This window comes from Salvia splendens, chromosome 12 (genome assembly GCF_004379255.2).
Source record: "Salvia splendens isolate huo1 chromosome 12, SspV2, whole genome shotgun sequence".
NCBI classification, from domain to species: Eukaryota; Viridiplantae; Streptophyta; class Magnoliopsida; order Lamiales; family Lamiaceae; genus Salvia; species Salvia splendens.
Window position 1 is genome coordinate 15,382,293 of NC_056043.1, and position 24,345 is coordinate 15,406,637.

Here is a 24,345-nt window from a genome sequence, read left to right on the forward strand (position 1 = left end):
TTGTAAATACTGTGGAAATCATCAATTAAAGTAATAAATAATGTGGAGTTCGGGTGTACACCACCGATACCCAACACCATGGATACTTTTAAGTTTGCGAAGCATCACTCACAGGGTAAAAAGTTTGTAAATACTGTGGAAATCATCAATTAAAGTAATAAATATACAAGAAAATTCTTATAGGTTCAACAGTGAATATAACCACAAAGGAATTAAATGCTAAAACATCTTCGTAACATGAAAATTTATAACACTCCCTTCATCCATAATAAATAATCTATCTTTTCATTTTGGTCCATTTTGGTCCGTAAAAAAAAATAGTCACATCCAAAAATGAAAAATTTATGACAAATACTTTACCCTCCCCTCCCATGTAAGTTTATATCTATGTGAGTAATTGATATTCAATCCTCAGCGACACACTAATACAATGTGATAAATAAGCCACACACTTCGAGTTCACTTTAGGAGGATATAATGCATCTACTTTCATCAATTTTATGAACAACCCTTAAACACATGTTACACATGCATCAATTTTAGCGTTTAGCAGATAATACACAATTTTGTTTTATTTCCGGTAGTAATTTGACTTATAAATGTGTCTAGGGAAGGGTATAAAATCCGGCATTAATATACGTACACCTATTTGCCACGTGGCGGGAATAAAATTTGAATGGGAAATCAACTTAAAGAATGTTATATGCCATGTGTGGTGAAACAAATCATATCCCATATCGGAGAATGAACAAGAGTTGCAAGCATATATAAGGGTTTCCCCGACTCCATTAGTATGAGACCTTTTGGGGAGTACCCTAAGAGCAAAATCGCGAGGGCTTTGACCAAAGCGGACAAAATCATACTAATGTGGAGTTCGGGTGTGCACCACCGATACTCAACAGTGGTATCAGATGACCTGTGACCTGTGCGTGATCTTGGTCTGGTGGTCTTGGTTTGAGGGGAGGATTGTGGTGAAGCAAACCATATCCCACATTGGAGAATGAACAAGAGTTGTGGTCTGGTGGTCTTGGTTTGAGGGGAGGATTGTGGTGAAGCAAACCATATCCCACATTGGAGAATGAATAAGAGTTGTGGTCTGGTGGTCTTGGTTTGAGGGGAGGATTGTGGTGAAGCAAACCATATCCCACATTGGAGAATGAATAAGAGTTGTGGTCTGGTGGTCTTGGTTTGAGGGAAGGATTGTGGTGAAGCAAACCATATCCCACATTGGAGAATTAACAAGAGTTGCAAGCATATATAAGGGTTTCCCCAACTCCATTAGTATGAGGCCTTGAGGCCTTTTGGGGAGTACTCCTAGAGCAAAACCGTGAGTGCTTTGCCCAAAGCAGACAATATTATACTAATGTGGATTTCCCCAACTCCATTAGTATGAGACCTTTTGGGGAGTACCCCTAGAGCGAAACCGTGAGTGCTTTGCCCAAAGCGGACAATATCATACTAATGTGGAGTTCGGGTGTGCACCACCGATACCCAACACCATAGATACTTTTAAGTTTGTGAAGCATCACTCACAGGGCAAAAAGTTTGTAAATACTGTGGAAATCATCAATTAAAGTAATAAATATACAAGAAAATTCTTATAGGTTCAAAAGTGAATATAACCACAAAGGAATTAAATGCTAAAACATCTTCGTAACATGAAAATTTATAACACTCCCTTCATCCACAATAAAGAATCTATCTTTCCATTTTGGTCCGTCCAAAAAAAAAGTCATATCCAAAAATGAAAAGTTTATGACAAATACTTTACCCTCCCCTCCCATGTAAGTTTATATCTATGTGAGTAATTGATATTCAACCCTCAGCAACACACTAATACAATGTGACAAATACTTTACCCTCCCCTCCCATTCCTATAGCACACCTTAGTGTGGAATCCCTATCAAAGGCCATGCCATTCATGCTCCAACCTGAGGTCAAGTCTCGAGCAGCAGCGGATGTAGCTGTCAGTGTTAGAGATGACGATGGTGCAGCTGCTGCTCTTGACTCGTTTCATCGCCATCTTCCGTTGGCAAAACCGGAACAAGGCCATCATGTGCTTTTGGTTATCTTTTGCTGCCTATTTTGTGCTTTATAGCTTGGATGTTTTCTTTTTCCTAGTACATCTGCTGTTATTCTTACATCACCAATATTTAGTAATTTAAGCTTGAATATAGGGGTGTCAAATTGTGAGGGTTGGGTCATTATCAGGTCAATTTGATAACGACCCAACCCAATAAGACATAACCCGAATCCGACCTATTAAGAAAACTGTCAATCCAAAAACTAACCCGATCTCTTACCTTCAAACCCAAACACAATCTGCACCCGATATGAATGTGACTCTTATTTGAGAAATTCTTATGAATAGTTGTCGAGCAGGAGAGTGGTGCTGATCCAATTCTTGTGGGAGCTCATGCCGGCCAAGTCCTTCCAGAGGCCCGACATCACGTATGTCACTCACTTCATGTACACCATTAATTTTTCATTTTATCTTTCTCTCAATTTCCACACCCAATATACAAAGGTAATAAAGATGGATAATTAAAATTAATGAAATGAAATGACTTTGAAAGAGAAGTGAATTTTTTGGGTTGATCGGAGAGGGAGAGTGTACAGGTGATCGAAGAAGACGGTGTCTTGCGGAAGAGGCCACAATGAATATATGCTTGCAGACTTGTAGTGGTTTATCTCTCTTATCTATTTTAATGTTTGTCTTTCTTTTTTTATTTTTTGTTTTTGGTTATGGATTTTTGTTTGCTTTAAATTTTTTGATGAAGGGGCACTGGTTGGCATGTGCACAGTTGTGACATAATACGTGGATGAATGTTCTACTTATCTATTAATTAAAAATACAGATAATGTAATAGAATGTATATATCTTATTTCATTTTACCATGTTTATTAAGTATATATTACATTTTATTAATTTTATTTATTTAAAGTTAAAATTATACTATGTGTTAGTATATTTTAATTTTACTATGTTTGGAGGCAGATGTCTCAATTTATTTAACTTTCTTGGTTTACACTAATTATAAAATTATATTAGAGTGAGATTCACGTTCAAATATTATATTCCTGTAAATTTTTTTGGTGATATGTGAACTCCAAATGTTTATACTTATATAATGTATTTAGTACAAAATTCCTATTTTTTTTATTAATGTTGTTACAAATAAGTTTTTACAATTTATGAATTGCTGTATTATTTATAATTTTCACATAGTTTTATTTCATTTTTTCATTTTTTGTGGTGGAGTTTTACTATTGAATTTTATATGCTTAATTGTATGTTTTTTAATAAGTGTTTGAATTTGTAGCATTAAATATCCGAAAATATATTAACTATTACTCCATCCGTCCCATAAAAATAAAGATATTTGGGACGACACGAGAATTATTGCACACTTGGTAAAATAAGAGAGATGATGAGAAATGTAGTTAAAATAATGTTAGTCAAAGTGGGACCCACTTTATTATTAATTAGTGTTTAATGGTGCACCTTAGTTTTTAAATTGTAATAAATTGATGTGAGTGGGGGAGAAGGAAATGGACTATTTTTATGGGACATGCGGAAAAGGAAAGTATTCTTATTTTTATGGGAACGATGGAGTAATATTTATGGACTAATTCTATAAATAATTTTTATTATCTTTATGCATACTGTTTCATATTATACTTATATTGAAAATACAATAAGTTGTGCATTGCACGGGGATACACTGGTTTGTATATAAATTTGAACTTTTGTAACATTAGTCTATTTAAAAATTTGTATACATATAATTTAATTTGTACCCCCTTCGTATCACTAAGTTTGTTACATATTTTTATTTTTATCCGTCCCACAAAATTTGTCACATCTCACTTTAATTATTTTTAGTAGTGAACTCACATTTCACTAAATCATTCTCACTGAGATTTTATTATAAAATTGACATATGAAAATAGGATTCACATTCCATAAAAGTAGGATTCACATTCCACTTTGATTATATTTCTCAAACCATGGTAGTTTAAAATATGACAAATTTTGTGGGATGGAGAGAGTATTAAAAATATTCATAATCTATATTGATTATTACTCATATATTGTGTGGACTCGTTTGTAGTTTTGGGGCATATCCGATAAAGAATGGTTCGTAAAATCCTTTTCATTTTGTTACCTTTTATCCACAAAACTTTTTATTTATGCTGTTAGTGATTTTATTTAAGCAATATACAATTTTTGTGATGACGTAAAAAGGAATATATATTCTGTAGTATTGAAATGCATGAAAAGTGGCTTACATGAAATTGTACGAGTTTTCAATGTTTTATTAAGGTGATTAAATAGTCTTGCCACTGAAATAGTCTTACCATCAGTGGCGTATACAAGATTTTTGATCTGGGGTACGAATAAATAAATATATAACATGACACAAAAAACTAATGAAAATAATATAGTATTCTGAAACAATGTTTAGTTTTAAATCTATACAATTCAAAATATAAAAGAAAAATACATAACATCTAGTTTATTTTTCGACGTGTCTTCATTTCTTTAAAACGTTTGACAACAACGTCATCAGAAACTTGTAGAAATATATCTTTCTCAATGAAAGTGACCAAACAATCATTCAAAGATTGATCACCAATCCTATTTCGCAACTTATTCTTCACAAACGTCATTCCGGAAAATACTCTCTCTACACTTGCAGTAGCAACCGGAAGAATCAAAATCAACTTTATAAGCAAAAACACAAGAGGATAAGCGACATCTCTCTTTGTTTCAACAAGTTTCATCAGAAGAGAACCAATATCTTGTAAATTTTGAAAGTCACTATCATTTTTCATATCTTCGATGAATATATCAAGTTGGCACTCAATAGCCATCAATTCACAGTTTGAAAAGTCGGAAGGATAAAAAGTGGCAAGTTTAAGTACCTTTTCCTTGTCAAAAGAAGAGAAGTTATCTTTAGGATTGAAGCAATCCATGCACCTAATCTCAAATCGGTTATCAAGTTCTTGAAGTAATAAATCAATTACCTTCATAAACACATCAACCCGAAAATGATGGAGATACGAAACATCTTGAACAAAACGCTTTGATCTTCCTTGAGGGATATATTGAGCTTCCATATCTGGAACAACAATGCCAAGATTGCTGCAAATTGAGATTACCTTATTTAGTTGAATCTCCCATCCGACATCCCTCATTTTCTGTAACTGGTCCTTGGTTAAAGTGACGAGCCTCATAGCATTAATAATATCTTGATCCCTTCTTTGTAAAGCAAGACACAAATCATTAGTGTACCCAAATATAGTGGTCATTAGCTGTGCCATAAAAATAAAATCAAATGACTCTATTGAGTACAAAACGCCTTGAGCTTTTGCCTTATCATCTGAAGAACCCTTCTTCCCAATTATCACTAGAACGTTAACAATTGCAGAAAACAAGTCTATGATATTCAAAAGAGTCTTGTAGTGAGAACTCCAACGAGTGTCTCTAGGCCTTTTCAAACCAAGTTCTTGATTCAACCCCGTCCCTGTTTCAAGTTCGTCAATCTCTAAGGCTTTAGCGATTTTTTGTGCTTGAATTTCACGAATCATTTCCCTTCTCTTACAAGAAACTCCAATTACGTTCAACAAAATTGCAATAGTATCAAAAAGCCAAATACACTCATCGTTCCTTTTGGAAATGGCTACAAGAGTTAGTTGAAGTTGGTGCACAAAGCAGTGGATGTAGTAAGCACTTGGAGTATCTTCCATAATCAAAGTCTTAAGTCCATGTATCTCACCCTTCATGTTACTAGCCCCATCATATCCTTGTCCTCGAATCTTAGATGGACTCAGTGAATGTTCAGAAAGCAAAGCTAAAATTGCACTTCTAAGAGACAAAGCTGTTGTATCAGCGACATGCACAAGACCAATGAATCGTTCAACTACCTTTCCACTTTTTTTTCAACATAGCGCATGCAAAGGGCTAATTGTTCCTTTTGCGACACATCGCTTGATTCATTGGCTAATATAGCAAAGCAGTCCTCACCAAGATCATCCACAATTCGCTTAGTTGTTTCTTTAGCACAACAATTGATAATATCCTTTTGAATAATTGGAGATATCAATTGACAATTTCCAGGTGCATTTTCCATAGTCACTTTTGAAATAATTTCATTATGTGTCCTCAACCATTTCAAGAGTTCAAGAAAATTTCCCCTGTTAAGGGATTCTTCACTTTCTCTATGCCCACGAAATGCCAAGCCTTGTCGCAATAGATAACGTAAATAAGAAATTGAAGCCCTCAAGTGAATATCATACTCTCTTTTAATCACATCACTGACATTATCTAAAGAAACAAGAATAGATTTTTTTGCCATCCCTTAGGTTCACATATTTCTCATAAGCACGATTATGAGCACTTCTGACCCCACCAATATGTTTAATAAATCTATCTGGCTTATTCCATGACTTAAATCCTTTATTCACAAACGCGTCTCCCGCCGCATTAAGTCCAACTTCATTCTTGAACAAGTAGCAAACAAAACAAAATGCAACATCTTCTTCCATGCTATATTCAAGCCAATCCCATTTATCATACCATGAAGTCATAAATCGACACGAACCTCCAATTTCTTTTCGAGGAAATTTATGATTTTTTGGCTGACAAGGTTTTCTAAGAATATAGGCTCTTCTAACTGCATTTCGCTCATGTGGAGGATACTCCATTATGTCTTTTGTTTTCCCTGGATCTTGAGGAACGTATTCAACATCATAAATCAATTCTTTCTCGCGAGATGACACACTAGCATTTGAAGGAGACACATTATCAATTAAAGCAGGAGTGCTTGAAACAGGAGTGTTCGAAGCAGGAGGATTTGCTGCAGAGTTTGAAGCAGGAGGGTTTGCAGCTCGAGAGCTAGAAGTCGAAGAGCTTATGTCACGAGATTTTCTCTTTTTGGAGATAAATTGTCGAAGATCGGATTGTTTCCTCATTATTAATGATTTTCTGCAAATATATTCAGAATCATTATAAACTAAACTTATAAATAATTGAAGCACAAGTATTAACATTACAAAACAATACAATTAAGCTTTAAATTGAAACTGCATTGTAGTAAATTTTAATATTCTACTCTCTAAAATAATACTACTAAAGAATTGAGAATTACATTCTTATACAGTGAATCACGGCTATTTACATTCCCTAGACAATAAAAAATAGCTTTAATCTCAATTCTCAAATAATTTGACATTATTGAACTACTATAGATAATTGTATTTGCATCAATTTTTCTTGGAAACTGAAATTGATATCGAAAGTCGAAACAATCAAACAAACTTAATAAATTCACCCTCTTTAATACCCATTAAACTAACCTTCTCAGTATCTCTCCTGTCTTTTGGAGAACCGAGGAGAGAGAACAAATTCTCAAATACTCAACTGGCGACTCGGCGATTGAAGCAACCGGAGAGGTGGAGACGACGGACGCTACACTGCACGCAGTCAAAGCGGCGACTCAGAGGAGAAAGCTTTTGTCAAGGAACTCAATCGACTTTGGAGGTTTTAATTTGGGCAAAATTAATAGGGCTTGATTTTTTAATTTCAATTTTTTTACGTTATCTATTTATTTCCTTCTACAAATTTAATTTAAATCCGAATATCTTTCGAATTTGATTTCTTTTTTTACCTTTGTGTCATTTTTATTTCCTTCTATCTCTTCTGAAATATTAATTGTATATTAATAATTTTTCCCCAAATATTTAGGGGTACAAAATCAATATATAATTAACAAAAATAAGGGATATGTATAATACTAGTATTAAAAAAAAAAAATTTGGGGTACAGTTGTACCCCTTGTATCTTACTGTATACGCCACTGCTTACCATTACCTATATCGACCATATGTGTTGAAAAAGTGTTGTTTGCAATGAAATTAATCAAGTAAGAGTTGGCTACTTGGATCACGGAACATAGTAAGTATATTTTTCTACAAAAGAATTATTAAAAATATTTTTGTTTATTATTTACTATGTATGTTCGACCCACGATGCACATTTCCTTGATTGTGATTGCTCTGTGGGAAGAAGTCGATAGTTTTTTAAGACAATAGTACATTGTATGGGATGTGGGCAGTGCAACATACAAGTGCAATGTGGTCGTAAATATGTGCAACACTATACAATAAGAATTAAGAAATACAGAATTCAATCACACTAAACTTCAATGCAAATGTTACAAAACAAGAAGTGGAACTTTAAAAGAACACAATAATTCTTAAAATCGTGATCTAAGATGTGAAGTGGGAGTAGGATCCACTAAAGCAAGAGCCCTCAACTCTTGGACTTGGTGGAACACTGACATATATTTACCTTCAAGAATTACCCACACTTCAATTCCATCACCATTTTGAGTGTCCAACAACCAAACCCTATTCCAAACTGATCCAATCTCTGAATCATTGCTAGCATCGCATTTAGTACACCACACCCCATCCGAAATCAATATCGTAAATATTCAGACCACATAAACTAGAGATGGGCAAAATGTTGAATTCGTCAGAATATTCAGCCCATCAGTCCTCCATCACCACGCATCCTGTCGATGTAGTCGCCATCGATCTTGTTTATGGAGCCCCTCATTTTGGTGATTAGTGCTCCCAACTTGACATTTTCGTTGTTGTTGCTCATCGCGGGCGCTAGTGCTAGGAAATTGACGAAGCATTCCTGAGGGAACGGTGGTTGGGCTCGTCAGCGGAGGTCCAATGTTTGTGTGCGACATGAGTAGATTTACCATTTGCAAAAGATGCAGATATGAAGCACTTCCAAATTAGCGCTACCACAACTTCAACACGCGAAGGCCGCACAACATCGGATACTTTTGATTTTAGTGATGATATTTCCCATTTGTTAAATACGTATCTGTTCAGATATTAAATGTCTTAAAAATGATAATCGAGAGATTTGGGATTCATAAGACGATACATGGTTTGAGAGAAGGTGTTTGGGAGTAGAAAGATGTTTGTATTTCTTGTGTTATTTTACATTGTAATTCAACACCTCATTATATAGGTGAGAACATAGTCTATCTAAGGTAAATACAATCAATGGTAATCAATCTATTTTTGGACAATAATGCAATCAATTATTCTCCAATATTCTCTCAATTACTCTCCTTTTGATATGCTTTGACACTCCCCCTCAAGTTGAGCAATGGTATTTCCGATGCTTAACTTGCCTAATATCTCTTTGAAGACTTTTGGGTGAACTGCTTTAGTCAATATGTCCGCAAGTTGTTCTTCAGAACGAACAAACGGAAATTCAATAATGTCTCATTCTAGTTTTTCTTTGATGAAGTGACGATCAACTTCCACATGCTTTGTTCTGTCATGTTGCCCTGGTTTTCTGAGATACTAATCACTACCTTGTTATCACAGAATAGTTGGCTTTTCCGAATAGGTGGGAAGCCAATTTCGGTGAGCAGTCTTCTTAGCCATAGGATTTCGGTGAGCAGTCTTCTTAGCCATAGGATTTCCATGAGTCCACTTTTCATTCCTCGAAACTCGGCATCGGCGCTAGACAGAGCCACAACCTTCTATTTTTACTCCTCCAAGTAACCAAGTTGCCCCCGATGAAAGTGAAGTAGCCTCCCGTGGATTTTATGTCCACTGGATTACTTGCCCAGTCAGCATCGGTGTACCCGTCAATCTCTAAGTCTTCTCTTTTTGCTAGGAATACTCCATAGCCTACAGTCCCTTTCAAATATCGCACGATTCTCAATGCGGCCTCCATGTGGTTAGCTTGAGGTCGATGCATGAACTGACTTACGATGCCGACGGCATACGTGATGTCGGGCCTGGTACGTGACAGATAGATGAGCTTCCCTACAAGCCGTTGATACCTTTCTCTGTCAGCGAGATCAGCTCCTTCTTCTATTTTCAGGCCATGGTTGGGAATCATTTGAGTGTCTGCGGGCTTGCATTCGAGGAGACCCATTTATGCCAATAAGTCCAGAACATACTTCTTTTGCCTTAGAAATATTCCGTGTCTTGATCTCAACACTTCTATCCCAGGAAGTATTTCAGTGTTCCTAGGTCTTTCATCTTGAATTCTTTAGATAAGTTTTCCTTCAAACTCTGGATTTCTTCTGCATCATCTTCAGTAATGATCATGTCATCAACGTAAATAAGCAGACATGTTACCTTGTTGTGTTTTCTTTTTGTGAAGAGTGTATGGTCGGACTGACTTTGTTGGAATCCATGTTTGAACATTGTCTGGCAGAATCTTCCGAACCAGATCCGTGGAGATCGCTTCAAACCATATAAGGTTTTTCGTAGACACACTTCTCCTCCACCAAATTCTTTGGATAACCCCGGTTGAACTTCCATGTACACTTCCTTGTCCTTTTCTAGCTCTCCATGAAGGAAGGCGTTGGTCACGTCGAACTGGTGGAGTGGCCAGTCTTTGCACACTGCTACAGATAGTAGGGCCCGCACAGTTTTCATCTTTGCTACTGGGGAAAATGTTTCTTCATAATCCACTCCATATACTTGAGTGTAGCCTTTTGCAATGAGTCTCGCCCTGTACCTCTCGATTGAACCATCTGCTCTTTTTTTTATGGTTAATATCCATCGACATCCATCCGACTTTTTCCCTTTTGGCAAGGTGCATATCTCCCATGTGCCATTTTGACTAGGGCATCTATCTCCTTCTTCATGGCTTCTCTCCAATGTTTGTGTTTGCTGGCCTCTTCAAATGACTGTGGAATATCTTCTTCATCATATAGGGCAGCTTCGAACGCCCGGGCCATCTCTGACAGGTGACTTTGAGCAATATTTGACACTGCATATTTTGCTTTTCTCCTTTTCCAGTCTGGTGAGTATCGTCGAGGAGGGATTCCCCATGTACTCCTTCGGGGCAGCTCGTATGGATCTCCTAAATCTTCACTGGCTCCATGCTCCTCATTATTGCTCCTATCAAGATTAGTGTGTTCTGAAGGCATATTATCAAAATCTGAACTGTTTACCTCAGGAATCGAAGGCGGGGTAGAAGGTCGGACAATGTCACTTTGTTCTTCATTCTTTTCTGTAAGACTTGACTGCCCGGCGGTGCCACTAACTTCCTCAGGTGGACCAACTTCTGTGACAGGGCTTGGCTGTGACTCTCCCCCTGTCTGGTGTTCCCTGCTCTCCCCCTAAGTGGTTGTTCCCAATATCTGGTAGCCAATCTAGGAAGTCATTATTTGGACTATTGTCTGAAGATTGTGTCTCCCCCTGACTTCTAGATTGTGTATAGAAATATTCCCCCTCCACAAAATCACAATTCATGGTGGTATGCATTCGACTAGTTGTTGGGTCATAGCATCTGTAGCCTTTTTGATTCTTTCCATAGCCTAGGAAGACACATTTGAGGGCACAAGGATCAAATATGGAACCATCGTGCTTCGGGATGTGAACAAAGACAAAGCAGCCGAAAACTCTAGGCTCAAGGGATAACGAGGATGGAGTTTCAAAGTGGTTAGAAAAAACATCCAAAGGTGTTTTGAAGTTAAGGATTCCAGTGGGTAGGCGATTCATGAGGTATACTATAGTGGCTATTGCTTCGGGCCAAAAAGAGTTTGGTACTTTGGATTCAATTTGGAGGGCTCGGGTAATTTCTAAGATATAGCGGTTCTTTCTTTCGGCTACCCCATTTTGTTCTGGGGTGTATGCGCATGAGGTTTGATGTACACCCTTTATCCTAAAAAATTCTTGCATGTTATTATTGACAAACTCCCCCCATTGTCGGATCTAAGAATTTGGATGCTATGATTATACTGATTTTGAATAAGGTTATAAAAATCAACGAATTTATCAAAAACTTCATGCTTATTCTGTAAAAAATTGATCCAAGTCATGAGAGAGTAGTCATCAATAAAAAGTAAAAAGTATCAAAAACCTTGTCCCCCAGTGACGGGGCAGGACCCCAAACATCAGAATGTACCAAATCAAAATGAGTTTTCATTCGTGTATTGTTTAACTTGAAAGAATGTCTATGGTTTTTGGCCAACACACAAGTATCGCAATGAAAGGAGTTCATAGAAGTAACTAAGTTAGGAAAAAGTAGGTGAAAATTTCTTAAAGATGGGTGCCCTAACCGACGATGCCAAAGCCAAGCCTGCCTGTCTATCGGTCCGGGAGTTAGTATCATCGCAGCACTCTATTGGGCTATCTCGTCCACATAGTACAGATCGCGTCGCTCAGTGCCACGCCCAACTATCGTCCCCGTCTTGATATCCTGTAACATGCAAAATTTAGATTGCATTAGTAATTTGCAGTTCAACTCCTTGGTGACATGACTTATAGACAAGAGTTTATGCGACAATGACGGGACATAAAGATAATTAGATAGACATAGAGTGGGCGAGATGTTTATCGTCCCCGCCCCCATGACTTGTGCTAGGTTCCCACTGGCGGTTTGGACATGAGATTTTTTGGAAGTAGAGATGGACACAAAGTCTGAGGCTTCAAATAAAATTGTATCGGTTGCCCACAATAAAAAAATCCAGTGAGGGTCTTTAAGGCCTGATATGGGTGTGGAGGAACAGGCGAGGGCATCGAAGGAGTTTTGACAAGGTATATAGGACTCGTATGCGATACTTTGGGAAGATTGGGGTATAATCTGCAAGGTTCTGGCAATGTGGGGGTTATTCTGGAATATAACGAAAGTCTGTGGTGAGTTTTGTGAGTCTGATAGGGGCTGGTGGCAATTTGGAATTTTTGGGATTTCTAGGGGTCAATTTGGAATTTTTGGGATTTTTGGGGTGTATTATGGGTGAGGGTTCGGGTTCGGGGGTCAGGGTGGTATTTCGGAAAGCTGGTGGGGTGGGTTTGGGATTTTCAGAAGTTTGGGGTATTTAAGGGTTTGGGGGACCAAACCCTAGCCTCCGCCGCCGCTATCCCTGCGCTGCCTGTGGGAACCCTAGCCTTCGCCGCCGCTTTGCCGCCGTTACTACAGCCGATAATGTTTCCGATCGGTGATACCGTACTTTCGGACCACATTCTTGCTACTGAGACGGAGGCGACGGCCTGCTTTCCTTCGATTTGGTCCTCGTTCTTGATGCTGTTGCCGCTGCTGTCGCCCGCTGATTTTCTGGTGTAGGTGGCGCGGTCGATGGCGACGGCCGCCGATGCTCTTCCTCCATTGTTCCGTTCGGCGTTTCTGGCCTGTCTCGCCTTCTTCATCTCCTTCCACCACTGCGGGAACCCGTGGATGTGGAAGCATGTTTCTTTGGTGTGTTTCTTTCCTCCACAATGACTGCACACTAATTTACTTTTGTCTTCCTCTTTTCGGTAGCTAGGGTTTCTACCATTGCTAGGGTTTCTCGGTAGTTGGTGGTGTTGTGTGGGGGGCGGCCGATTTCTATCGAATGCGGCCAGTCCGACTCCTATTCCAGATTCCTTGGGTTCTGGATTGAGCAGCTTCTCATTGACGGACTCTCTCCTGACCAGTCCGTATGCCTTCCTTGCTGTCAGTATTGGATCCATGTTCAGGATCTCTCTTTTGATTTTATCGTATCTGTGGTCATCTAATTCCCATACAAACTGGTATAATCTATGTCTCTGTGTATTCTGGTTGTATTTTTCGATACTGGATCGAGTGTCCATTGGGTTAGGATCCCTGGTGTCAATTGAGATCCACAAATCTTGGAGTTTTTGCCATAGACTCTCTAACGATAGGTTCTCTTGTCTGATGCTGTAGGCTTGTCTGTGCAGGTCCGAATTTTGGAATTGGTTGGCGCAGCTCCCGTACGTTGTGGCCAGACTATCCCATAAGTCGTAGGCCGTTTCGTATTGGGAGACCTCATTGATGAGGCTGGCATCGATGTTGTTGATGATCCAGTTGAAACAACAATCGTCTCGCTGCTGCCATCGGTTGTAGGTCGGGTCAGTCGGTGGGGGAGGGTCTGTAACTCCTATTATGTGAGACGCCAGACCCTTCCCTCGGATCCCCCTTCTCATCAGTTTTGCCCATAGGGGATAATTGTCCCCATTGAGCTTTGCTGTTAGGCGCACCTCGCCTAGTGATTCTATAGATGAAGGCTGATCATTTGGGGTTTTTTGAGACATATTCAGTCTCATGAATTCAACGAATTGCTCGGCTGAAAGGGTTATGAGTTGGTTGGGTTTTGGCGGTGTTTCAGATTCGGAATCCGACATTTTTTGGTGGCTGTGTTTTGCAGGTTCAAAAGGTCGGGAAAGGTACTCGAGACTGTGATGATAATTTTCTGAGTCTCAAGCCCGAATAAACCGCTCTGATACCATCCTAAAAATGGTAATCGAGAGATTTGGGATTCATAAGACGATACATGGTTTGAGAGAAGGTGTTTGGGAGTAGAAAGATTTTTGTATTTCTTGTGTTATTTTACAATGTAATTCAACACCTTATTATATAGGTGAGAACATAGTCTATCTAAGGTAAATACAATCAATGGCAATCAATCTATTTTTGGACAATAATGCATTCAATTATTCTCCAATATTCTCTCATTTACTCTCCTTTCGATATGCTTTGACAAAATGTATATATAACAATCGCCTTAAAATAAACACTCAATTTTGTTAGGACACAGTGTCCACACCGGTTGTGAAAACAATGTGTATGAAGTTTATAGATTAAATTTGCTCTCTCTCTCTCTCTATCTCTCTCCCTCTTTCTCTCTCCCGACAAGCTGTCTTTTTGAATGAGTTCTCATGTTTGGTTAGTAACATTGGAACATATCTATGATCAATGAGTACAATTGGAAGCCGACTCAGAGTGGTGTCGTCAATGAACTCGCCATGACTAACGAGAACTCGGAGCGGTGGTTTAACAAAGAACAAGTCGTGACAAATAAGTCATTAAGGGAGGTTGATTGATACATTAACTTAACCAAAAAGAGAAGGAGAATATATATTCAATCGTCCACAAAAATAGACAAAGTTGTAAATGACAGTTTAAATGCGCAATTGGTAAATTAAGAGAAAGGGAGGAAAAATGTGGTGGAAGTAATGTTAGTGGGTTGTGGGTTCCACATTTAGAATGATGGTTAATACTGATTTAAAATATTCCATTTTTATAATTAGTCTGATTTTGTCTGACGACCCATTAAGTAACATTGATCTATTTTTAGTGGACGGAGTAGTAATTACTTAACCAAAAAGAGAAGGAGAATATTTATTCATAACCTTCTTACGATTGATTCCCAATCTTTGCGATATCATAGTGAGAACCAAGCTGCACCGGCATTTGCGGAAACATATACTGCGCGATGTAGTTGGGAAAAACTGCCTCCTTACCCCCATGCGCCGCCGTAGTCCACGACCGAATAACGGAAAACATGGTGACCCCATCACACAACTTGTGCCACAAAACGCCACCTATTGTAAAGCCGCCACAGTCATAATAGCTGACTTGTATCATTGCGACGGCAGAGTCAGGGCCGGGCTTAGCTTCCCAATCGGTATCGCACGGTAGTAGAAGATCGGGCCGCAGATTTGTGAGAAGCTCCGACAGATTGTGGCCTCTGAATCTGGCAACGGTGAAGGGAACGCCGGCGTCATTGCAGTCGATGAATTTGCCCTCGAGGCTGGCTCTCCCAGCCAAAGGGTAGAAGCGGCTCAAAATAACGGACAATGATCGCCTTAGCTATGGCGTCAATGAATCTGGATCGTTGATTTTTTGCGTTGTGTTTGGATAATAGAGGACGAATGGATTAGCCAATGGTGGGAAAATCTGGTCCAGCATCGAAAAATTGTATCTGCGGAGATTTTCAGGAGTCGGACAAGATGGCTTCACGTTCTCCCTTAACATTATTTCACATTCCATTTTTTTATTTTCTAAGGGGATGTTTGGTAGATAAGACAAACCTTGATTAGATAAGATATCTTGATTAATCTGACTGTTTGGTAGATAAGATGAACTATTTATATGGCCCATGTTTAAGACATGAGCCCATCGCGGCCCGTCCAGGCCCGAAACAAATTAGTTCATTTCCTCATCTTTGTTATCAGCCCAAAACAGCCCCGTTAATTTATCAGGCCTATATCCATAACCCAGATAAAATGTAAAATTACCAATATACCCTCTTCTTTCACCTCTTTCATAAACAATTCTGCGCCATCTCCAATTTACGGAAAGACTGCAAGTCTGCAACTCTCTTCTTTCACCTCTTTCATGAAAAATCTCCAATTCAAAATTTCTACACTCTCATAAAAAAAGAAATGCTTCATATGTTGATGTGATCTGGGAGAGTTCAATCAATTTTGAGTAAGTCATATTCGATTGTTATTCCTTGTTTAGGAGGTGGAAATTGCTTTTATTAGGTAGGAATGAGGAAATTTGAATGGAGCATGTGCTTTTGTTTATTATTTTGTGTCGTGAATTTAGATCATTGATTTTTGTAGGGAAGTTTCTTGTGTGTGCGATTGTATGGAGTGGTTTCTGTGTGCTTAAATAAAATTGCCCACAATGTGTTTGATGAAATGTTAATGATTTATACTTGAATTAATTTAATTAGGTTAAATTAGCCATTTTATGTATTTATCCTAATTTTTGTCATTGTTACCAAACAAGAATACTTGATAAATTATCTTAGATTTAATCTTAATTCTTATCTTAAAGCCTATCATAATTAATTATCTTATGATAACTTAACATGCCTACCAAACACCCCCTAAGGATGTTTAGGGTTCTTTGAATGCTGACCAACTTATAGAGCCAATTTGAATTAGAAATTAGATAATTAGTTCCTCACGAAAACAATAATTGTACAAACTTATCATGAAAATTGTGAGGGTAAACAATATCCCACATTGGAGAATGAACAATATCCCCAACTCCATTAGTATGAAGCCTTTTGGGGAGTACCCTAAAAGCAAAATTGTCACGACCGCCCTTCTAGGGTATAATAAATGCGGCGATCGCGACTTAAACGGACTTAAAGGTAACAAGGAAAATAGGCTAGGGTTTCATCAAAGAGGTTTGACCAAAGTATTTAATGAACAATTAAGTATAAGAAAAGAAGGTCACGCTTTAGCAATGAAATCCAATGAAGAATGACAATCATAATTTAGGCCAAAATGGCAAGGCTCAAAATAATCCAAAACGTAACATGTCTCAATATCCCTAACAAGAATCCAATAGTTTCAGTATCAACCCAAAGATAAGAGTAATCAGGTTTTAGCGGAAGCATCTAAGAGAAAAGTGAAGTCATGTGTGAAGACACGACGACACTCAGAGTTTCAAGACAGTCTCATAAATTTAATTAATTTGCTCAACACCGCCAACCGCTCGTCGCCGCTCAACCTGCACATAAGGAAAACACATGCAGGGCTGAGTACTATAATAATACTCAGTGGGCTCATGCCGAAAACATTTTCAATAAAAGTATTATTTATCATGCCATACATAAGTAACTATCGGGGTTTAGCTTTAGAAAGGCCTGAGGCACTCAAAAAATCATTTCCCATTGTAAAAGTCGACTGATCAGTCATTTTCCCATAGACGTTATCCATATCTGCTCATACATGACATGGAATGTGGCCACAAACCAAGTCACTAGACCGGCTAGCCCGTACGCTAGCACACAGTCTACCATAGGTGTACACTAGTCCAAGTAGGGTTTGCGGCCCTACGAGGACCAGGATTTGATTTAAATAATAATGGCTTCAAGCCATATCAGATAGGCACGTTAAAATCAAACAAGGCATGATAAACACAATATCATTCCCATCGATAAAACATTTAGGACATCGTCCTTATTTAAAAGAAAGCCCACCTCGTCTGCTTAGATCTCAAGTACTTTCTTCCCCTTGCTATCATGCTGAGAGCGCGAGTTATCACCTTTAAATTATGTGTAACACAAATCAGTCTCAATCATTGACTCAAAATCATGCATGTCCCCAACGTTTCCCTTTTGCTCATCGATTCGTTTTATATTAACATTCACAATCAAGACATGCTCTTTATATCCGTTTATTCACACACAACTCCAGATCTATCATCAAATCATGGTCATGCATGAGTGTTCTTCAACACACATCACACGCACACACAAACAAACACGCACGCCGACACACACACACACGTCGATCCACACACGCACACATGCATCCCATTCATCAATTGGTTTCCCCTATTTTTCACTCGATCTATATGCATGAGGGTTCAAGAACATCGATTAATCGGTTGGATGAGGAAAGATAGATCAAAAATACCTCTTCTGGATAGAAACGATCGGTAGAAACAAAGTAAAATCTTGATTCTTCAACAATTCTTGAGGCTTCAACTTAAATTCTTCTCAAAGATGAAGAATTCATGGAGAAAAAATAGAAGAAGAAAGAAAAAGAGATGAGAGAGGGTGGGAGAGAATAGTGGCGTGAGGGAGAGAGAGAGTATGCGTGTAGTTTAGTGGCTAGGGTTAGGGTTTTTTTTTCCTCCCTTATTTATAGAGATAAATTCCAAGATTTGATTCTCCACAATTAATTAAATAAATATTGTGGAGTTATAGAAGAAGAGGGAGAATGGCGTGAATTAGGGGAGAAGAATAAGGAGTATTCGAAATCTAGGCTATTTAATTAGCCTATGATTTAATTTGGTATTTCACGGAGTAGAATAAAATAATACGGAGCAGAATAAAAATAATAAATCCTCCCAAAATATATGAAGTAGGTGATTTTTATTCCTTCTCCCACAAGGAATTTAAATTCAAATCCTAATAAAAATAGGATATGGCAAGATCTCCTTAGATATGGTAAGATTTGCTAGGATTTATTCATGGAAGGGAATAAATAAGGATCAAAATATATAATAAACAATTTCCTCCTCCCATAAATAGGAGATTTTCGAAATCTCCCTAGGAATAAGGTAGGGGTCGAATTTTTCGTGGAGAAAATAAGGAATAATTGGCTTTGGATTTAATTTGGATAATTATCCCAAGCAAAAATTAAATCCAAGAAAAAATAGGATTCCTCTCCAAAAATCATGGTGGTCGAAAATTCCAAATGTGTATGATATTTATGATGAACCTATAAATCTCACTCACCCCTTAGGAAAATAATTCGCCACAATATTGACCTTTGAACGACCACGTCATATATTCAATCATTTTCACTTCTACCTCGCGTTCTCAACACATTGACCTTTCGACGGCCACGTCATATATTCTACATCCTTGACTATTCACAGCCACGGTATTTATTCAACGGATTTGACTATTCAAATCAAATCTCAACTCCAAAACGCAATTAGGTCACACAGAAACCATGAAATTAATTCACTCATCATTTAATTCGCATACTTCACGACATTAAAAGAAATAAATGCAATCGTGTTAGGTTTCGACAATTAGGGTTCAAAAAGTAGGGCGTTACATCCTACCAACCTTAAAAAAAATTCATCCCGAAATTTGGTTTCCTCAAGGAAAGAGTCCAGGGTACAATTCTATCATCTTGTCCTCATTCTCCCACGTGGCTTCTTCGTGTCCATGATTTCTCCAAAGTACTTTCACGTAAGCGACCGGTTTATTTCTCACAGTCTGGATCTTTCGGTCCAAAATCATTTGGGGTCTCTCTTCGTAGCTCAAGTCCGGGTTCAAAGTGACTTCTTTGTAGTGAATTACGTGCTTTGGGTCGAACACGTATTTCCGCAACTGTGACACATGAAAGACGTTGTGCACATTTCCAAGTAATAGGACCCATTCCTTCAAGGATTTCATAAGGCCCAATAAATAGCGGTTTTAATTTTCCCTTGACACCAAAACACGTTATCCCTGTCGACGGGGATACTTTGAGGAAAACTTTGTCGCCAGCTTGAAATTGCAAGTCGGTTCACCGGGCATCTGCGTATGACTTTTGTCTGTCTTGAGCTTCTTTAATCCTTTCACGAATTTGTCGAATAATTCAACCATGTCTTCAACTGCATCGGGTCCAAGTACTCTTCTCTCGCCAACTTCGTCCCAGTAGAGCGGGGATCTACACTTTCTCCCATACAAGGCTTCATACGGCGCCATGTTTATTGTTGCCTGGAAACTGTTGTTGTAGGCGAACTCAATCAGTGGTAGTGCGGACTCCCAACTTCCTCCTCGGTCGAGCACCACAGCTCTCAACATATCCTCGAGAGTTTGGATCGTTCTTTCGAACTGCCCATCTGTCTGCAGGTGAAACACTGTGCTAAAATTCAATCGGATTCCTAGCTCACGTTGTATGCTGATCCAAAATCTTGAAGTGAACTTCGGGTCACGGTCAGACGTGATCGTCACTGGGACTCCATGCAGTCGCACTACTTCCCTTATATAAATTTGAGCTAGCTTGTTTGATCCATAGGTTATGGGAATCGGTATGAAGTGTGCACTTTTGGTGAGTCGGTCTATATTTACCCAAATGGCGGTGTTCCCTTTAAGAGTCCTTGGCAATCCCTTCACGAAATCCATGGCGGTGTGCTCCCATTTCCACTCGGGAATCTCTAGCGGCTGTAGCTTTCCATACGGTCATTGATGTAGAGCCTTCACCTTTTGGCAGGCTAAGCAGTGCTCCACAAATGCCGCTATATCCCTCTTCATACCATTCCCCCAAAAGGACTTCTTCAATTCTTGATACATCTTCGTACTCCCCGGGTGAGCGGTGTAAGTAGACTCATGTGCTTCACTCATGATTTCATTTTTGAGTCCTGATAAACTCGGATTTTAACTGTTTTATAGGACATTAAACATGATCTTTTGTGTGCTTTCATTGCATTATCTTAGAGTTTATGTCCATATTTCACTATAAATGTGCTTTGATGAGTTTATCTAGTGTTTGAAGTTAAAATAGGTAAAAAAGGGTCAAAATGAGCCAAGACGAGGCTGGGGTCTGCTTCAAACGTTAATCTGCCTATCAAGATGAGATGACCATTTTCTTCATCATCGAAAGAGCTTCGCGTGGGTACCTTACACGCCCCAATCGGAGTTCGGATGAGAGAGATATGACCGATCTACGAAAGCCGCGCTGTGCAAAAAAATCTCACGCGGCCGGGTGAATTATTACCCTATAATTCCACCCTGCCGGTGTCGCAAATTCGTCAGAAAATGGTCGAAAATCATCACCCGGCCGGGTGATTTTTACCCTTTATAATTCCACCCGGCCGGGTACGTTGTTTTGTCGTATTTTTATGCCAAAAATGTGATTTTTTGATGGGGAAAAAAAGGAGAAAAAGCCTAGGGTTCAAGGATTCTACACCTACCGCCTCCAACACTCACACACACCCCGAAGAACACTTTGAGAGAGAGAATTGAAGATTGAAGACTTCCAATCGGAAGATTGAAATTGCCATTCCGTAGATTCATTCTTACAGGAGTATCTTAATCTTTTCTTCATGTATTTCGTAGAATATTTTGTTTCAAACATGGTTTTTATGAAGAACATGAGTAGCTAAACATCTCTTGTAGAATTCTTGGTGATGATGAACTGATTTCATAGTTTTTATCCGATTGATTTTGATCTTGCCTTGCTCTTGTAGTTATTTGATTATTCTTGGGTTTATTCCTTTCAATTGCTTGATCACCAATTGCTTGTGTAGGACTAATTAGATTAATCGGGAGATGAAATAATTAATCTGGAAATAAGAATAATGCACACCTTAATACAATAGAACTCGAGAGAGTTGAGGTTTTGAGTGAGGTCATTGACCTAATCGAGCTTTTGGAAGTTAGGAGTTTAGGATTAGAAGGGGACTTCGATCCTAGCCCCTAATCTACAGGTTTTTCACATCGGGAGGGGGTTTAATATATAATTGTGGTCGGCTTAGTAACTCTAGAGACACCAAAAGGTAAGGCAAATCGATTGGATAAGAGCTTGGAATTGTGCATCGGATCCTTGAGTTCTGCAATTTTCTCCATATTATCTTTCCACATCCTTTTCACACCTTGTTTCCTTGTTCTTAATTGTTACTTGCTTACTATATGCTTTTATTAGTTGTTAGAACAAACCAAACTTTTCTTGATTGTCTATATAGTAGTTGATTTTTGTTCGTGGTAGTTAAGTTGATACAAAATTGTCTCTATGGGATACGATACTCTTGCTTACTAATTGCTACACTAGCCCCGTACACTTGCGGGTATCACTTGTGTTAAATAAGTTGAGTCATGTTTTTGGCGCCGTTGCCGGTGACAATTGTGTATCATCATAGCTTAATATCGTGATAATAATTGAGATTACTAGTCTAGATTTTACTCGCTTTATTTGTACTTTTTATTTTGAGTTCTCTAATAGATGTGTTCCCTTGTTCAGGTTGTATGCACACGCGTTTTAAAGGTCCACCTTTAGAGCCTATCGATCCCGAGATCGAAGCATCCAACAGAAGGAGGAACGCGCAGAGAAGGTTAAACCAAAGGATTCGGGTTTCTTCACCCGCTCATAGGCGTCTACCTTCTCCTATCCAGAGAACTCCATCACCCAGTCCATCTCCACTCCCGTCACCTATACAGTACGAGCCTCATTCTCCAATTCTAATGGAGAACGGAGGGGAGAACAACAATGAGGATAATCATGAGAACAACAATGAGGATAATCATGAGAACAACAACGAGGATCCTGTCATTCGTCAACTCCGTCTGCAATTGGCCAACATGCAGAGGCAATTGGATGAGCAGAACGTGAGGCCAGTGCCCGTACAAAATCAGTTTGCCTACAGACAGGTTACTAATCCACCAGTTAACAATGCGGGGATAGCGGCCAACAGCTTTGAATTGAGACCGGGGTTGATAGACAGAGCAGAAGCAAACGCATTTTGTGGAACAGGCTCAGAAGATGCCAACAAGCACCTCACCAAGTTCATACAAATGAGCAACACGGTGAAGGCGAACGGGGTCACAGATGAGCAAGTCCGCCTCAGATTATTCCCATTCTCCTTGAAAGACGATGCAAGGGACTGGTATGACAGCATGGGTCCTAACTCTGTGCCCACATGGGATGCAATGGTGGAGCTGTTCTTGGTGAAATACTATCCACCTAGCGAGGCGCTCAAACGCCAAGCAGAGGTCATTCAATATAAGATGCAACCTCAAGAGAACATTCTGGAGGTCTGGAAAAGGTTCAAGCAGTTGATGAGAAGATGCTCCAACCATGGGTTAAGCCCGGGGCAACAAATCCTAACCTTCTACAGGGGAGGCACGCTGGAGGCAATGCGCGAATTGAACATGAGCGCCGGAGGATCTCTCTTGAAGTTGGGAGAAGCTGAAGCACTTGAGGTGATTGAGAGAGTGGCTTCAAATGATGAGGGATGGAGAAACGATAGAAGCAAATCCTATAGGGTGGCATCCACCTCCGATTTTGATAGGATGGATACAATGTCCAAGCAACTGGACTTCCTAACTGACATGCTTGGGTATATGGGAACAAGGCAGGTTGGGACTGAGATACAACAAGGAGTCGAAGATGTAACCTACGTTCACCAAGGTGGCAATAACAGAAATTTCAACAATTACCACCCCATCCAAGGAGGAGGCAATTACAACCACTATGGGAACAAGGTGCATCCCAACTTGTCCTACGGGAACCCAAATAATGCCTTGCAACCACGACCCGGATTCCTGGTATCAGATGGCCATATCATAGAACCGAAGAAGGATGAGCTGAAAGATGTGTTAATGGCTTTTATGAAACAAACGGGAGAGTGCATGAAAGACTCCAACAAAAGGCTAGTGCAGGTTGAAGCTAATGTGAATGACTTGAATATTCACATGAAGAGCATCGATAACCACATGAGCCAGATTTCACAGGCTGTGGGTATTCAGCATCAACCAGGTCAATTCACTTCACAAACGGTTGTAAATCCTAAAGACTGTAAGGATTGCAAAGCCATCATTCTGAGAAGTGGAAAGAGCTATGAAGGCCCAACCATGCCTGCAGAGAAGGAGAAAATCTCTCAAGAGGAGATAGTTGTAGAAGAGGTGGTGGAAGAAGAAGAACCAGTAGAAGAGGTGCCGCCTCCCAAGGTAAGCACCGTGATACCTGCACCCCCTGTTGAGGTTAAGATCCCATTTCCACAGCGCGTGTAGAAGAAGAAACTAGATGATCACTTCTCTAGGTTTCTTGACATATTCAGAAAAGTGCACATTAACATACCAGTGATTGAGGCACTACAGCAGATGCCGAAGTATGGGAAGTTTCTGAAGGAGGTGATAGCCCAGAAGACCAGTTGGGGGCAGGTAGACACTATTAATCTAACTGAAAATTGCAGTGCTCTGCTGCAAAGGAAACTTCCTGCCAGGCTGAAGGATCCTGGAAGTTTCACTGTCGACTGCCTCATTGGGGGCTATAAGGTGGAGAATGCTCTCTGCGATTTAGGTGCGAGTATTAATCTAATGC

General features: G+C 39.2%; 3 protein-coding genes across 4 annotated transcripts; 1 reads left to right on the plus strand and 2 right to left on the minus strand.

Annotated features, from left to right (window-relative positions):
* Nucleotides 1-1,859: 1,859 nt before the first annotated feature.
* Nucleotides 1,860-2,895, plus strand: LOC121758440 (sterol 3-beta-glucosyltransferase UGT80B1-like). 2 transcript variants are annotated; one of them, XM_042153840.1, is made up of 3 exons: nt 1,860-2,065; nt 2,372-2,451; nt 2,620-2,895. In XM_042153840.1, the coding sequence occupies exons 1-3, from the start codon at nt 1,913-1,915 to the stop codon at nt 2,621-2,623; spliced, it is 237 nt and encodes a 78-aa protein (XP_042009774.1). In that variant the 5' UTR covers nt 1,860-1,912; the 3' UTR covers nt 2,624-2,895. The 2 variants fall into 2 exon arrangements, with proteins under 2 accessions (XP_042009774.1, XP_042009773.1); XM_042153839.1 differs by having other exon boundaries at nt 1,860-2,056; nt 2,383-2,451.
* Nucleotides 2,896-4,515: 1,620 nt separating this feature from the next.
* Nucleotides 4,516-6,137, minus strand: LOC121757605 (zinc finger MYM-type protein 1-like). Its single transcript, XM_042153124.1, has 2 exons — nt 5,932-6,137; nt 4,516-5,872 (listed from the first exon to the last, which is right to left on the minus strand). Exons 1-2 carry the CDS (start codon nt 6,135-6,137, stop codon nt 4,516-4,518), a joined length of 1,563 nt encoding a protein of 520 aa, XP_042009058.1.
* Nucleotides 6,138-15,193: 9,056 nt separating this feature from the next.
* On the minus strand, nt 15,194-19,910 carry LOC121757606 (vinorine synthase-like). The gene is made up of 2 exons (XM_042153125.1): nt 19,789-19,910; nt 15,194-15,590 (listed from the first exon to the last, which is right to left on the minus strand). Exons 1-2 carry the CDS (start codon nt 19,908-19,910, stop codon nt 15,194-15,196), a joined length of 519 nt encoding a protein of 172 aa, XP_042009059.1.
* Nucleotides 19,911-24,345: the final 4,435 nt, after the last annotated feature.